This window comes from Drosophila melanogaster, chromosome 2R (assembly GCF_000001215.4).
Source record: "Drosophila melanogaster chromosome 2R".
Classification (NCBI taxonomy): domain Eukaryota; kingdom Metazoa; phylum Arthropoda; class Insecta; order Diptera; family Drosophilidae; genus Drosophila; species Drosophila melanogaster.
The window spans coordinates 1,982,015-1,998,698 of NT_033778.4; the positions used below are offsets into that span (position 1 = coordinate 1,982,015).

The 16,684-nt window shown below is 34.5% G+C and overlaps 1 protein-coding gene across 2 annotated transcripts in view; it reads right to left on the reverse strand.

Moving 5' to 3' along the window:
• The window catches only part of CG17684 (uncharacterized protein), a 396,036-nt gene that overhangs the window by 115,935 nt on the left and 263,417 nt on the right, over positions 1 to 16,684 (reverse strand). Inside the window, exons 5-8 of one of the 2 annotated variants that reach the window (NM_001276228.1) lie at positions 13,598 to 13,892; positions 13,405 to 13,537; positions 13,159 to 13,347; positions 12,516 to 12,884 (exon numbers count right to left, since the gene is read on the reverse strand). In NM_001276228.1, the coding sequence (NP_001263157.1) occupies positions 12,801 to 12,884; positions 13,159 to 13,347; positions 13,405 to 13,537; positions 13,598 to 13,892 (701 nt within the window). In that variant the 3' untranslated portion in view covers positions 12,516 to 12,800. Of the gene's footprint in view, positions 1 to 12,515; positions 12,885 to 13,158; positions 13,348 to 13,404; positions 13,538 to 13,597; positions 13,893 to 16,684 lie in introns of those variants that run through there. The other variant, NM_001015352.4, reaches the window with a different exon arrangement.

Consider the following 16,684-nt stretch of genomic DNA (forward strand, 5'->3'; position numbering starts at 1 on the left):
AATAAATATGAAATTTACAAGGCATTAGCTCATAACCTTTTTTATTTGCTATACTAAAGCAATAAAAAGGCAAGTTTTTTGTAGCGATTTCAAGCGACATGTTTTTGTTGGGCATTGGTCGGCTATCAGGGTATGCATAGAAGTGTAAAAATGTATGTACGCATCTTGTTATTCTAGTGTTTTGGTTATAATCGAATAACAATAGTGATTAGTCATGAACGCTATATTAAATACTCTTTCCAAATCCGTCACCAGGATATGGTCCTGATTTAAGGTCGAAAGGTTGAATGCACGGAAACGCTGATACGAATGTTTTTTTTTTTTTTTTTTTTTTTGATTTTATATACAAATTGTTGAGTCTGTAGATAATCAATATCTAAATTAAATAGATTAAAGATTCAGGCAAGGACATTTACATAAAGAATTTAACAATATATTTGAACATTAAAACCGTTGCAGAATTAATACCATGTGCATTTATTAACAAACCCATTAATACAACATTTTTTTATGAATCTAGTATACCCTTTTACTCTACGAGTGTGGGCGTGATAATTTTGTGTTGTTTTTGGACACTAGAAGTGGTGGCTTAAAAAAGCTATATGCTATACCGCACCAAGAGAAGAAGTCAGATCTTGAGTGGATAGGATATATTTATGGATTTTATGCACAGTCTTGCCTCCAGGTTCCTCTGATCACTGCGGTGACAGCTTTAAATGAAAATAATCTTCGATATAAATTCCAAGCCGTGGCCTTACGGTTGAATTGCTTAACTCGTTACAAATCCGTTCCGAGACACAAATTAAGACGTATAAATATAAAAACATTTGTCCAGTTGTAGTAGCCACATTGAATAAGCAAATACAAAGAAAAGACTTTGTAGAATGCGATGGGCAAGTCCAATCGCTGTCCGTAGGTCGGGTCCACTAAATGAGAAACTCTGAATATCATTCCAGCGGTGTTTTTCTTTGTAGAATCGTACAGTCACTTAATATTACGTACATGAGAGAGTGGCACACATGAAAACCAAGATTTTCAGAACTCAGAGGCACTGTATAGTGTTGTTCGCATGGTGTATCGCATTGCGGTTCCACCAATTACCAAGCCAAAGCCTTTGCCTGATAAGCGTCGGTATGCTTGTATCCAATTAGCATTTGCATTAACGGGTGGAACCAAAAACTTTTAGATAACGCAATGTCGATACTATCACCAGGCTTCTTTGCTCTAATGTATGTAATTACAACAAAACTTGTGATTTGAGAGTTGTGTGCACTTTGTAGTTCATTTGGTTAAGGATATCAGAGCTTTCACTTAGCTTGACGTTTTGAAATCTCTTTAGTTCCGATACAGAGTCTAGAGAGGTTTGGTCAATCTAAAAGTTTCCATTGCCGAAGTTTATTTAAAAACAAAGTTTGTATTAAAAACCCATTAAGCTACAAGAAAGGAGGACTGAGGTTTACATGCAAAAATTGATGCTTGTAAGGATGCTTTCGCAGGGATCGGCGTCTCAGTCCACCCAGGATCCTCTTCAGATAAATGTATTATCATAGAGACAGTTGAGCGGGGGTATCATAAAGTTATATTTGGTAAATGGTTGAGCGGTTCGCCGAGCCTCGGTACGCGGTTTGCTAATAGGTTTACATTCACGGCCTATACGTTTGGAAAACCGATACGGCTGCTGAGGAAAACTGTACGATAATTCGCAGGCGGAATAATCACAGATACAATTATTGCTAAAATATTGCGAACACGACCGGTTACACGCAGACAGCACCGTCGCGGATAACACTGCTGAGAAATCTCATAATAATCGCACATAACATTTTAAATTATTCATTGTTTTAATATATATCTCCTTGCTTAGCTGTCCCTGTCGTACTCATAAATGTTCGCTGCCCTCGACGGCGCCAATGTCTTGCTTGCTCTTCCTTGTCCTGGTGACCCCGTGAAAACCAGCTTTGCGTTCTTGGGATTTATTCTTCTCGGTCCTTGAGCTTGTTCGCCAGGCGTCTTTTTATGCTCGTGTCCGGACTCAAATCCCCTTCACTTTGCGTCTCGAAAAATCCCCAATGTTCGGTTTTGGCATTTTTTCCTTGCGAGCAGATCGTGGTTTGCGTATTGGTTCCGTCTGGAGACTTAGCTATTCTCCTATTCGATTTTGGATTAACTAACTTAAATCTATTTTTTACTTGCTTAAATTAAGTGTACTGTGGTACTATCAAAGACACTAAAATATTTTAAAGTCTCTGGTACTATGGTAAGGCTGACGGCAGAGTGCATACGATAAGCTATAAGCAAAGCGAGAAGATGGCAGAGTGAGAGCTTTGCAAAAAAACGAGCAACATTGCTCTCTTTTAGTTATTAATGTGATCGTGATGAACGAGCGTCCCAAACTAACCCCATTAACTGCAATATAAATAAAAAAGGAGAATTCAATTATTTACATAATTCCTTACGAAACCACCCAGAAAGGCTCTTTAACTGTGCGCGGATGTTTTTTTCGACTTTTTTTTTTAAATAAATTAAATAAATAAATTTTAAATTATTTTAAATAATATTAGTAGTCGTTTGACGAATTTTCCAAATTTTGTTAAACACCTAAATTAATAATAACATTGAGGTACATTTTTAATATATTTTAAAACAAACCAAACAAAAAAACGTGTGTTTCAAAATAAACGGTAATTAAAGCACAGAATACAACAAAACAACCGTACGCTCTGAGCGAGTTGAAGCGATAAAACAGGTTGCAAATTGCTCTCTCGCTCTATCGCTTGAGCTCGCAACTCGCTTCGCTCTCACTCTGACATCTTTCAAGCGGATTGCACTTAAAAATGAATGCAGTAGTTTATCGCTTCGCTTCTAGCGCGCAACATGCCGTCAGCCTAACAAAATATTTCCTGGGGGCCTTCGAGAACAATGAAAAATAAAATATGCAGCAAAAATGTGATTGTTCACGTGTTGATGGACCTACATAAAATTATACTCGAGTTTCTGGTTACTGATGAAACTCAATGGTGATTTCTTACAAATTCCGTGGTAGCTGAACTTTAGGTACGAACTTCGTAGAGAATGTAATTTGCGTTATTACAGTAGACACAGTCGAGAAAAACGAACATAATAAAGCTGACGATGTATCAACGAAGCGCCGTAATTCTAATGCAGACTTTGCAATTATTTGTATATTAACAAAGCATGAAATTGAAATTGAGAAAGTTTAAAACATTATAACCATAACGTTTCTTAAGTCGAACTGAGCTGCTAAGACACACCATTGACTTGAAATACCTGCAGAAGTCAGGGGTACTGTTGTTTACAGAGACTTTCTTCCTCAGTAAGAAATTATCGTGATTTGTACCCCTGTCGTGTTTGTCAACGACTTATTGGCGTTACACCTTTGAGATGTCATCTTAGAGAGTATTGGTGTGTGTGTGTACCTCGCCGGTTACCTGAAATCCCTGCACTCCTTCAAAAACTAATCCAGATGATCCAATGAAATTTGTCTAGATGTGGAGGGAGTGCATCACTTTGTATAAGATTAATAAACTCTTTGTTAAAATTGTTGTGGTTGGAATAGGTTCCATAGATGCGTGGTAATTTGTTGAGCAACATCCTCGTTAAGGCGACTTCGGTTTTTTTTTACCCGTTACTCGTAGAGTAAAAGTATGTAACAGGCAGAAGTAAGCGTTTTCGACCATATAAAGTTTGTAAATGCACACTTTACAGTATCAGGAATTAATAAAGAAATCACTTCAATAGGTCATTATACCCGTTACTCGCAGAGTAAAAGGATTCGTTAAAAAGTATGTTACAGGTAGAAGAAAGCGTTTCCGACCATATGAAGTATGGAAGTATGAACTATATGAAGTGTGGTCGGAAGTATGGTTGATCAGAATCGATAGGCGGAGTCGATCTGGCCATGCCCGTCTGTCCGTATGAACATCGAGATCTCAGGAACTATAAAAGCTAGAAGGTTGAGATTCAGCATACAGATTCTGGAGACATCTTGTTATTCTACTGTCTTTGGTTGAACTGTGTCTCCAAAGTTGGCATGTAAACAAATAACAATTTGAAGAATTTATGGCGGTACATACAGTCCCATAACATTAAATTTAAATCCCAACACTACCCAATGTCTGTATTTTTAATACATACATAGCTTCATCTCTATTCGTTTCAGCCAACGAGGTTCTTACTACCAAGCTAACTGTTTTGTCGGTGATTTCAATGCTTGGAGTAAAATGTGGGAATCCCACTTATGTAACTCTAGAGGGTATCAAATTGAAGAAGTCATAAACAAATCTTTCTCAATTATCCTCAATTACGGCTTTGCCATAATTGCCACCATCATTTCACTCACATCACTTTCACGTATATTGATCTTAGAATAACGGTTCCCTTTTTTGTAAAAGGTATCAACTAATGCACCTAAAAGCGCTATATACAAACTCAATTACAGGGACAACTACAAGAAATTCGACAGTTAGCAATCACAAACACAGTACAATCCAGTCCCTTTCGATCCCATTTCCACTTGTTTAATAAAAACTTTGTTCCCTTTTTATTATTTTAAACAAACAAGCACACGGGAGCACGAGACTTTCATAAAATTTTTGTAACGTAACACTAAGTATAATCTTATACTAACATAATGACGTTATCATAACTTACTATTACGGACTTTTGAAAAATGATTTTTTGGCCACAGAAAAGGTATCATTCAGCCTATGCACTGGTATAAACAATTCAACCCCGAAAAAAATATATAAATTTACCTGTGTCATGCAACATCCTTAATAGTTTAAAAACTTAACCCCACAAACCTCACACATAAACACATTCTCAACGGCGAAAGGAGCCAAACTTTCCTTACTGTGGGGATGAACTATCAGTCAAATATATATTAGATACATGCTGACACCATCATAACCCTAGAACAAATATAAAGGTAAACGTTAAATACATATATATAGTGACATATCCATAAGTCCCTAAGACTTAAGCATATGCCTACATACTAATACACTTACAACATATACACCCCAATACAACATACACTACTCCGGATGTACCCAACAGATACCAGAAAGAATAAGATTGTTAAAAAAACCCCAATTCTAGATAAGTCACCCACTGGTAGACTAAACATCCGTCCCCTAATTTAAACAATTCCTTGCTTAAGCCTCACCCCATCGTCACATTCCCACGTTCAAAGCTCGGAGCCGCAATCCCGAAAAACAAAAGTATCGATTTCAATAAACAAATTATAAGAATCTAAGAGCACTTGTATCCAAGAGCAAATGCACTTGAATCCAAGAGAAACGCAAAGCTTTTTCTCTTCACGATCAGAATCCTAAAGTCTAAAGTCCATATTAGAAAAGCTCGATACCGAGGCTTGAACGTCAATCAAATCAGAATAATTATCAGAGTTCAGTTTGAGACCTAATTGTAAAAGGTCGGTGTTCTTCTCAAATAAAAAGATTGTAATCATTTAGTGAAATAAAAATTATATTTTTTTCACTTATAAATATTGCAAGTATTTAATTGGCGCAGACGGTAGGATCCAATAAAATAAAAGAGTCCTTTTAGTACGGTACTGATCAACTGAAGGATATGCTATACGACTAGCTATCCAAGATCAGCGAATTAAAATAGCGATTCAAAAATATTTTAGAGATCCGCAAAAGAATCTACGTGAAAGTAGTATTCAAAATAAAATCCCGTGCGGTCGGAAACAAAAATTAATTTAAATTTTTTAATTCCGAAACTTAAAACCAAGTTTAAAGAAAACTTAAAATCAAGAAAACTTAAAACCAAGTTTAAAGAAAACTTAAAATCAAGAAACTTAAAATCAAGTTTAAAGAAAACTTAAAATCAAGAAAATTTAAAACCAAGTTTAAAGAAAACTTAAAATCAAGAAAACTTAAAACCAAGTTTAAAGAAAACTTAAAATCAAGAAAACTTAAAACCAAGTTTAAAGAAATCTCAAAATCAAGAAAACTTAAAACCAAAATAAGCTCCAGAAAACTAAAAGACATCATGGCAGTCCCACAACTCTCAGAAACACACCTAAACCAACTGCTAAACCAAATCAAAGAATTAAACTACTACGATGGCGCACCTGGCAAATTATCTGGATTCGTCAACCAAGTGGAACAACTGCTCAGTTTATACCCAACACAGGAAGCAAGACAGGCACACGTCATATATGGAGCAGTGAAGCGGTTATTAGTGGATTCAGCCTTAGAAGTCGTAACCCAGGAAAGAGCTAACACATGGCTGGACATGAAGAAAGCACTGGCAATGGCATTCAAAGACCATAGACCTTATGTAACTCTCATCAGACAATTAGAAGACATATCATACCCAGGAAGTATCTGTAAGTTTATAGAAAAATTAGAAACACAATACTGGATTATGTTCGATAAGTTAGAATTAGAAAGTGACCATGTTGATAAATCGAATTATACCGAAATGTTAAACAAAACTGTTAAATCAGTAATAGATCGAAAACTGCCGGATAGAATTTATATGTCTTTGGCACGTAAAGATATTGATACAATTTATAAATTAAAACAAGCATCAATGGAATTAGGCCTTTATGATGCTATTCCAGAAAATCACCGTTCTAATAGAACAGAAATGAATAAACGTAGGAACAGGGGAAACTATAATCAAAATAATAATCAAAAATATTACAATAATAGAAATCACAACTACAGTAATTATTATCCTAGCACGAATCAGAATCATAATACACAACCACCTCAGAATTCGACTCAACCTATGACAAATCAAAACCAATATTCACCGCGTTTCATACCGAATAATCAAAGAGGGAATTATTATGCATTTAGACGAGACTTAACACAAGCTCAGCAGAACAACCCACTTAATAACACCCTTAACTTCCAACCTTCGACATCGAATAATATTAACAGACAAGGGCCAGTAAAAAGACAACGCGAGAGTCAGAGTGACCAAAGCAGGATGGATGTAAATTTTCATCAAGCTGCCTCGGACACTCAAATGATAGAGAAGGACATACAAGTCCCTATGTAAAAATAATTCATAATAATAAAAATTATAAGGGAATGATCGATACAGGATCATCAATTAACATCATAAGAGAAAATTTTGAGAACTTAGAAGAAAAGAAAGAAAACCTAATAGTATACACTATTAAAGGACCAATAAAACTAAAGAAAAGTATAATAATAAAACCTACTTCAGTATGTCCGTCTGCTCAAAAATTCTACATTCACAAATTTTCTGATAACTATGATTTCTTGTTAGGTCGAAAGTATTTAGAAGATACAAAAGCTAAAATAGATTATGCTAACGAAACAGTAACACTAGGCTCAAAAGTATTTAAGTTTCTCTATGAAGAAAAGAAGGGCGAGACCGCATCCAAATGCCTTGACCCACAAGAAAAGAATGATTCCGCTCTAGTGGACAGAACCAAACCAAAAATGCAAAAGGTTAAGTGCCTTAAACCAAAGCATCAACAGCAGAAGAAAGAGACCGCATTACCCAAATGCCTCATTTCAAATGTTGTTAAAGACACAGTGGGCAATGATGTAACACATCTCGATCCCATGTCCGTTGACAACGATACAGTCAACTTCGCGATTAACAATGAGTTACGCGAATGTAACGAGTATAGACTCGAACACTTAAATGCAGAGGAAGTTGAATGTTTAAAGAAGGTCCTATACGAATATAGAGACATTCAGTACAAAGAGGGCGAAAATTTGACCTTCACCAGTACTATTAAACATGTCATCCAGACTCAACACGAAGACCCAGTATACCGTAAACCCTACAAGTACCCTCAAAGCGTTGACCAAGAAGTTAACAAACAAATTAAAGAAATGATAGAACAAGGGATTGTTCGCAAATCGAAGTCCCCTTATTGTTCTCCTATTTGGGTGGTCCCAAGAAGGCAGACGCCTCTGGGAAACAAAAATTCAGGTTGGTAGTCGATTACAGGAACCTAAATGAGATAACTGTTAACGACAAATTTCCCATTCCCCGAATGGATGAGATATTGGACAAACTAGGTAGATGCCAATACTTTACCACTATAGATCTAGCCAAGGGTTTTCACCAAATCCAAATGGATGAAAATTCTATTGCAAAAACAGCTTTTTCAACTAAGCATGAGCATTATGAATATACTCGTATGCCTTTTGGTTTAAAAAACGCTCCAGCTACTTTTCAGAGATGCATGAATAATCTTCTGGAAGATTTAATCTACAAAGACTGTTTAGTCTATTTAGACGATATTATTGTTTATTCCACTTCATTGGAAGAACACATTTTATCCCTAAAGAAAGTCTTTGAAAAACTGAGAGACGCTAATTTAAAGTTGCAACTAGATAAATGTGAATTCATGAAGAAAGAAACTGAATTCCTAGGACACATCGTCACAACAAATGGCATCAAACCAAATCCAAATAAAACTAAAGCAATTACAAATTTTCCATTACCCAAGACACCTAAGCAAATAAAATCATTTTTGGGATTATGTGGATTCTATCGCAAGTTTATTCCTAACTTTGCCAAAATAGTTAAACCCATGACCCTCAAATTAAAGAAAGGTGCTATAATAGACACCAAATGTAAAGAATACATCGAATCATTTGAAAAATTAAAAGTTTTGATAACTTCAGACCCGATATTAATCTATCCTGATTTTTCAAAACCTTTTTCTTTGACAACTGATGCTAGCAACGTAGCTATTGGTGCAGTGTTATCACAAAATCACAAGCCAGTTTGTTATGCCAGTAGAACGCTAAACGAACATGAAATCAACTATGCTACGATTGAAAAAGAATTGTTAGCTATAGTTTGGGCTACAAAATATTTCAGGTCATACTTATTCGGCAGACCATTTGAAATATTAAGTGATCACAAGCCACTGGTATGGCTCAACAACATTAAAGAACCAAACATGAAATTGCAAAGATGGAAAATAAAACTTAATGAATTCGATTATAAAATCAAATATCTTCCAGGCAAAGAAAACCATGTCGCGGATGCTCTTTCCCGCACGAAAATAGAAGAAGTTATGGTTGGCGAGGTCGCAAACAGCGCAGACGCAACTATACGCAGTGCCATTGAAGATAATCTAAATTACATATCCATAACAGAAAGACCAATAAATTACTTCTCTCGACAAATAGAGATAGAAAAAGGCGATAACGATACAACAAGTGTACAACATTTCTTTCAAAAATTAAAGATTAAAATAGTCTATAAAGAAATGACACCTGAACTCGCCAAAAACCTCATTAAGGAATATGTGTGTACCAAAAAGAGTGCAATTTATTTCCCTAATGACGAAGATTTTCTGATCTTCCAGAGAGCGTTTACCGAAATTATAAGCCCTAACAATTTCACAAAACTCTTGAGATGTACCACAAAGTTAATTGATATACTAACGTATGCAGAATTCAAAGATTTAATCTTAAAGAAACATAAGGAACTTTTACATCCGGGTATAGAAAAAACAATCAATTTATTTAAAGAAGAATATTACTATCCTGATAGTCAAAAGCTTATTCAAAACATTATCAATGAATGTGAAATTTGTAATCTAGCAAAAACAGAACATCGAAACACGAAATTGACATATGAGACTACACCAGAAATATTTAATACAAGAGAAAAATACGTGATAGATTTTTATCTCACAGGAAACCAGATCTTCTTATCTTGCATTGATATCTATTCGAAATTTGCATCACTAGTTGAAGTAAAAAGTAGAGATTGGCTAGAAGCAAAAAGAGCCATTACTAAAATATTCAATGATATGGGAAAACCGCAAGAAATTAAAGCAGACAAAGACTCAGCTTTTATGTGTATAGCCTTACAAAATTGGTTAAGATCTGAAGGTGTACAAATTTCTATAACGACTAGCAAAAATGGTATATCTGATATAGAAAGATTCCACAAGACCGTAAACGAAAAGCTAAGAATCATTGGTAGCGAACAAAATATTGAAGATAGGTGCACAAAATTCGAAACAATTCTATACATATACAATCACAAAACTAAACATAATAGTACTAAAAGATTTCCAGCAGACATTTTCCTATATGCAGGCAGTCCAGATTTTAATGTACAACAAAACAAAATCGATAGGATAGAATACCTCAATAAGAATAGACACGATTTTGAAGTTGATATAAAATATAGACAAGCCCCACTTGTAAAAAGTAAAATAACCAATCCATTTAAAAAGACAGGAAGAATTGAACAAGTAGATGATAAACATTTCGAAGAAACAAATCGTGGCAGGAAGATCGTTCACTATAAGTCAAAATTTAAGAAACAGAAAAAGTTTAATAAGAGCAAATATGATAATTCCAGACCAACCAAAGAAGCACAAAGTACACAACATACTTCTAATAATGCTTAGTTGCATACTATCACTTATCATCACGGTCAAGTGCAACAATATAGAAGTAAATCCAATAAACGCGAAAAGTGGATACCTTATATTCCAAACAGGAACAATGGAAATTCCAACCAGCTATGAATACCATTATTTAAGCATAAACATAACAAAGACAATGCTCATGTTCGAAGATATAGTAAGTGAAGCAAACAACTATCCTAATGTACCACAAATACAATATTTAGTCGACAAATTAAAACGAGAAATAAATGGGTTAAGAATTATTAGTCGAAGTAAAAGAGGTCTTTTAAACGTAGTAGGAAAAGCATACAAATACTTATTTGGCACTTTAGATGAGGATGACAGAGAAGAGTTAGAAGAAAAAATAAACAACATGTCAGAAGACTCTGTAAAAACCCATGACCTAAACACGATTCTAGATGTAATCAATAGTGGTATAGATATAATTAATAAGCTCAAAGTAGATAAAGAACGACACCAACAAATTGCGGTACTAATATTTAACCTAGAGCAATTTACAGAATATATAGAAGACATAGAATTGGGTATGCAATTAACCAGACTAGGAATTTTCAATCCAAAATTACTAAAGCATGACTATTTAAAACATGTAAATTCAGAAAAAATGCTAAAGATAAAAACGTCAACCTGGCTTAAAACAGACACGAACGAAATTTTGATTATTTCCCATATTCCTAGCGAGGTTACTAAAGTTCCAATATTCCAAATTGTTCCGTACCCAGATGAACATAATTATATTCTAACCGAGCAAATATTCGATAAATTCTACATATTTGATAACCAAGTATTCCATAAAGATACCAATAGGGTAATATTCGACAAATGTATTATCGGAATCATCAAACAAGAGCAAACTCAATGCAAATATATTAAAACACATAAAAATTACCAAATAAATTATATAGAACCAAATATACTATTAACATGGAATATTCCTGAAACAGCTGTTAACCAAGACTGTACAAACAATAAAATATTAATTTCAGGAAACAACATCATTAAAATTAAAAATTGTACCATGCAAATAGATGAATTCTTAATCTCTAATAATCTAGCAGACTTTACACAAACAATTTATATCACCAACAACGTAACACGTCTAGAACCAATAAATCAATTACAAACGAGAGAAATGATAGAATCCCATGTAAAACACTATAACTTTTTCCAAATTATATGCATTACAACGTTCGTCATAATGATAATTAGTTTGACTCTGTATGTAGCATATAAGTTTAAAAATATACCTAAGAAAATTATTGTCAAATATCGTAAGCAAAAAGAACACACGCACCTTGAAAATAATGTCAATGAAAATATTCAACAAGAAAATAATATTACCTTATACCCAAATTTAACGACCTGAGGACAGGCCAAATTCAAAGGTTGGGGGAGTGACATATCCATAAGTCCCTAAGACTTAAGCATATGCCTACATACTAATACACTTACAACATATACACCCCAATACAACATACACTACTCCGGATGTACCCAACAGATACCAGATAAGAATAAGGTTGTTATATGATCCTCGAGAATGGAAAAAACCCCAATTCTAGAAAAGTCACCCACTGGTAGACTATACATCCGTTCCCTAATTTAAACAATTCCTTGCTTAAGCCCTCACCCCATCGTCACGTTCCCACGTTCAAAGCTCGGACACGCAATCCCAAAATACAAAAGTATCGATTTCAATAAAGAAATTATAAGAATCTAAGAGCACTTGTATCCAAGAGCAAATGCACTTGAATCCAAGAGAAACGCAAAGCTTTTTCTCTTCACGATCAGAATCCTAAAGTCTAAAGTCCATATTAGAAAAGCTCGATACCGAGGCTTGAACGTCAATCAAATCAGAATAATTATCAGAGTTCAGTTTGAGACCTAATTGTAAAAGGTCGGTGTTCTTCTCAAATAAAAAGATTGTAATCATTTAGTGAAATAAAAATTATATTTTTTTCACTTATAAATATTGCAAGTATTTAATTATATATTAGTTAACCTAACTTCATTTCTTTCTTAAACAAATGTAAATTTATACACAAAATTTAACAGTACTATAATTGGTCGAGTCGACGGCCATAGAAGCTAGTTACTCTTTTATTTTTATTAGTTATTATATAAACTTATATAAACTTATATAAACTTGTTTATATATAGTTTTTTAGCCGCCTAAATTTGTTATTTGTAAACATGACAACTTTGGAGGCTCAGTTCAACTTTACTGCACCTCAGCTGTGCAGCAATATCATCGATATTTACGCAGATCAGCTGCGTGAACATCTATGCTCTCCCTTTCGCGCGCTCTCTCTTGTTACACCTTTGGCTTAGTGTTTCGCTGTTCGCTCTGCAATTAATTAGGTCGCTCAATATTCATTCGCTTTCGTATCTTGTACTTATCGCATCGATGCAGCATCTTGTTCGCTGAAATCAATAACTGATATTCGTTCGAAATCGATACATAAAACTCGTATTTTCATTGCGCAAAAATAGCTAATAAAAACAGTAATTAATAAAAAATTAATAGTCAAAAATATGTGGATCACAGACTAATTTAAATAATAAAATAGATTTTTATTGATTTTAAAATAGTTTTATAGACTTCTAGTAATTGTTCAATGTTTTTGGAAACGTAAGCTGTCTATAAGCCAAACTGTATTTGTCCGCATACCGTTCAACTATTATATTAAAACATTTCAAGAACTACTTACTTCATATCGACCATGAGAAATAACAGAAATTCTTCGCTGTGATATCATTACATGTTTAATATGTGTAAATTGGTAGTTTTCTGACTCCTGAATATTCGCCAAAAATAAGAAACTGCTACCGTCTGAAGAAAATACCGGGTGGGGAAAGATATCCAACCATTCATCTTCTGGTGCACGTTCGGAGTGAACCTTTAATATAATTTAAACATTTATTTGTAAAAAAAAATTTAAGATAATATAACTTACTTCCAAGCATTTCCAGTCTTCTTCTTTAGAACACAATGAAATAACACTGTAATTTTGAGATCTTCCCATATAAACAACCGATACTTGACAATTGCTATCAGATATCCAACCTGCTGATGTGAGGTAATAGTCTCTAGTATACAAATCAAGAAATATGTAATGCATATTAACTCTTAGATATTAAAAGTCTTACTGTCCATAAATAGTGGCAGGAGGTTTAATATTAAATTTTTGAATGTCGCTCAGATTAGTTATGTCAACTGCCCACAACTCCACTTCGGGATTAGTGGTTCCTGGAGTTGGAAATCTAACCATTTTTGTTTCGGGAAAAATACTTCCAGAAAATATCCCACTTCCAGAGAATAAAGCTCCAGACGATAACCACGGGTACGTCATCATTCCGACATTGGTGTCATTAAATAGTGCGTACATAAAATGTGTTCCATCAGACGATGTCCAAATCGCCTCTGGAGTTTCAAAAATTTCTTCTAAAAAGAAAAACAGAGTGTTTAGGTAGTATTTAGTTATCGTTAATAATCGTTAATTTGGTATAAATTAAACAAGTTGCGTACCTTTTTTTATTTATTAGATTTTTCATGTTCATTATACAGATAACAGATATGTAACTTTAACATTCTATCGTTTAAAGGCTTATATGGAAGAAGCTGTTATAAAGACTGCCTTAATTTCTTCATTTGGAGAATGATATGTCACTTCAACACCTTTTAGTTTTTCGCTAGGCCTCATGCGCTTATTTCTGGATATAATTGTTTTACTGGATTTTGAGTGCCCAATATTTTAGTATTTTATTCCTTAACTGTTTCAAAATTTTTTTACCTATTTTCCTTGATTTAGGTTGTTTTACATTTTATATAAAGGTAAAATATTGAAATTATAGATAATATTTCTATTAGGATGAGGATTGCCAATATATATCTATAGATTGTATAATTCTCATTGTTTAACGTAATAATTTCTTTTATTTTTATTACATTGGTTCAACTTTAGTTACATTACAAGAGGGAATACTATAGTGGAGTTCGCCGACTATCAGATACCCGTTACTCAGCTAGTGTGAATGCGAACGCGAAATTTAATCATTTTTCCGAGATATAAATGAGAAAAAATGAGAAAAAAATTTAAAAATTGTTCCAAAGTGTGGGCGTGATCGGTTTTGCGGCCGGTTTGGCAAATCGACAGAAATTTACAAAACTAATAAAATTTTGAAAATATATCGAAAAATGCTTAACAATTGTGGGCGTGGCAGTTTTGCACGGTTTTACGGAAAGAAATCGTGCAAGGATACGCTAATACATTAATAATTTAAAAATTTAATTCTGTTGGATTTCTGCGTTTGAATCTTCTTGGTTCCAACTCTGTCATCGGTATTTGTCTCAAGTTTGAGTTTTGGTGGCTAAGTAGTTGATTTGTGTATTTTTTGCTGCTGTTTTAATAGTTTCGTTGACTGTTTCTATGCTTAAATCATTATGTATATCTTCGTTTCTAATGTACCATTCGGCTTTTGGGATTATTCTGAGCATTTCCGATTGCGTTCGCTGAATTACTGGCAGTTCCCCAGAGTTCGATTCCATACGTCCATATTGGTTTTATTATCGCCTTGTATATTGCAATTTTATTATGTAATTATAGTTTTGAGTGTTTTCCTATTAGCCATTTAAGTTGTCGAAATTTGTTTTTTATTTAATTTCGTTTATTTAGAATGTGCTTTTTCCATGTTAGTTTTGAGTCAAAAGTAATAATAATAAGTAATAATATTTGATTGTCATTGATTTTTGGGTTGCCCTTTTGTGTATATTACTTGTTGAGTTTTGTCTTTATTTATCTCGATACCCCATCTCTCAAACCAGGATACTGCCTGTGTCATGATTTGTTGTAGTGTACTTGCAGCTGTTTTTTCGCACGCTCTTGGCGACATTAACACAGTATCGTCTGCGAACGTCGCAATCATTGATCCAGGGGTAGTTGGCGCTGGAATTTCGGAGGTATAAATCAGGTATAATATGGGCCCAAGCACAATACCTTGGGAAACACCCGCTGACACTGGCATAATATCTGAGCATTCATTGTCGTATTTAATATAGAAATATCTATCCGTTATGTAGCTTTGAAGGATGGTATATAGGTTGTATGGTAGTATATTTCTTAGCTTATGCAGCAGTCCTTTGTGGCATACTTTGTCAAATGCTTTAGCAATGTGCAAGTACACAGCATAGTAAAATTTCTTTTTTCAAAATCGCCTGTTATTTTGTTATTTACTCGATGGACCTGTTGTATAGTCGAGTGCTGCTTCTGAAAGCCGAATTGGTGAGGGGGTATTATATTTTTTTGTTTTAGGGTTGGCTCGATTATTTTTAATTTTTTAATTGCAAAATTTAAGTTGGTGATTTGTGTTGGAAGCTCAGCATTGCCGTTGTCCATGTCATTGGTAAATGATGTTTTGAAGTGTTCAGCAAGAGTGTCTGCTTTTTCTTTGTTTGATCTCGCCCATGTGTTGTTGTTTCTTTTTAAAGGTGTCTTGTGTATAGTTGAGTTCGTCAATTATTTGGTCGCTTTCCACAGGGTTATTCGATATCGAGGCGAGGATGTATACGTCGTATATTCTTTTTTTTAATTTCCAGTTGTAACGTACATTTTGTATTTTCTGTCAATATATGCACGGTACTGGAGCCTGTGGGAACGCTGAAGCAGTATGGTGAGTCGTTCCGATTTTATTTTGATTCTGGAGCAGAGTACTCGCTGATTAAAAAGACTGCCTAACTGCGACTATTCAGAACAAGGAAAGGCAACGTAGTTGTATTAAGAGGCATGGGAAATTGACGGCTGCATAACACCATTAAAACCGGCAAATGAAACAGTCGTGTTAAAATGGACGAAGTGAATTCGTCTCGTTTGCAAATGACCGTACATTTAAGATAGTAGTAGATATTCATCTTTCAACACTGGAAACTCTTAGTGAAAGCACCTATCAAACATATGTATTTAAAGCAGATCGATAGAATTGGTGGCGGATTGGCTAAAAGAAACAACGGAAAGTTACGTGATAGGCAGCAAATTATGAAATTTTTTGAACATTCCTTTTAGGTCCAGGGGGGAGGGGCAGCTGCCCCCCTGCCCTACCCTGCCGACGCCCTTGGAGTTTGATACGACCGCTTTTCCCCTTCAACGAATATACACCACTCTCCAATTTATTTTTTATTACAGTCGCCGACTCCTCAATAAACAATGCGTCGCCTGACGATAGCTATACAAAAGTCGCGTA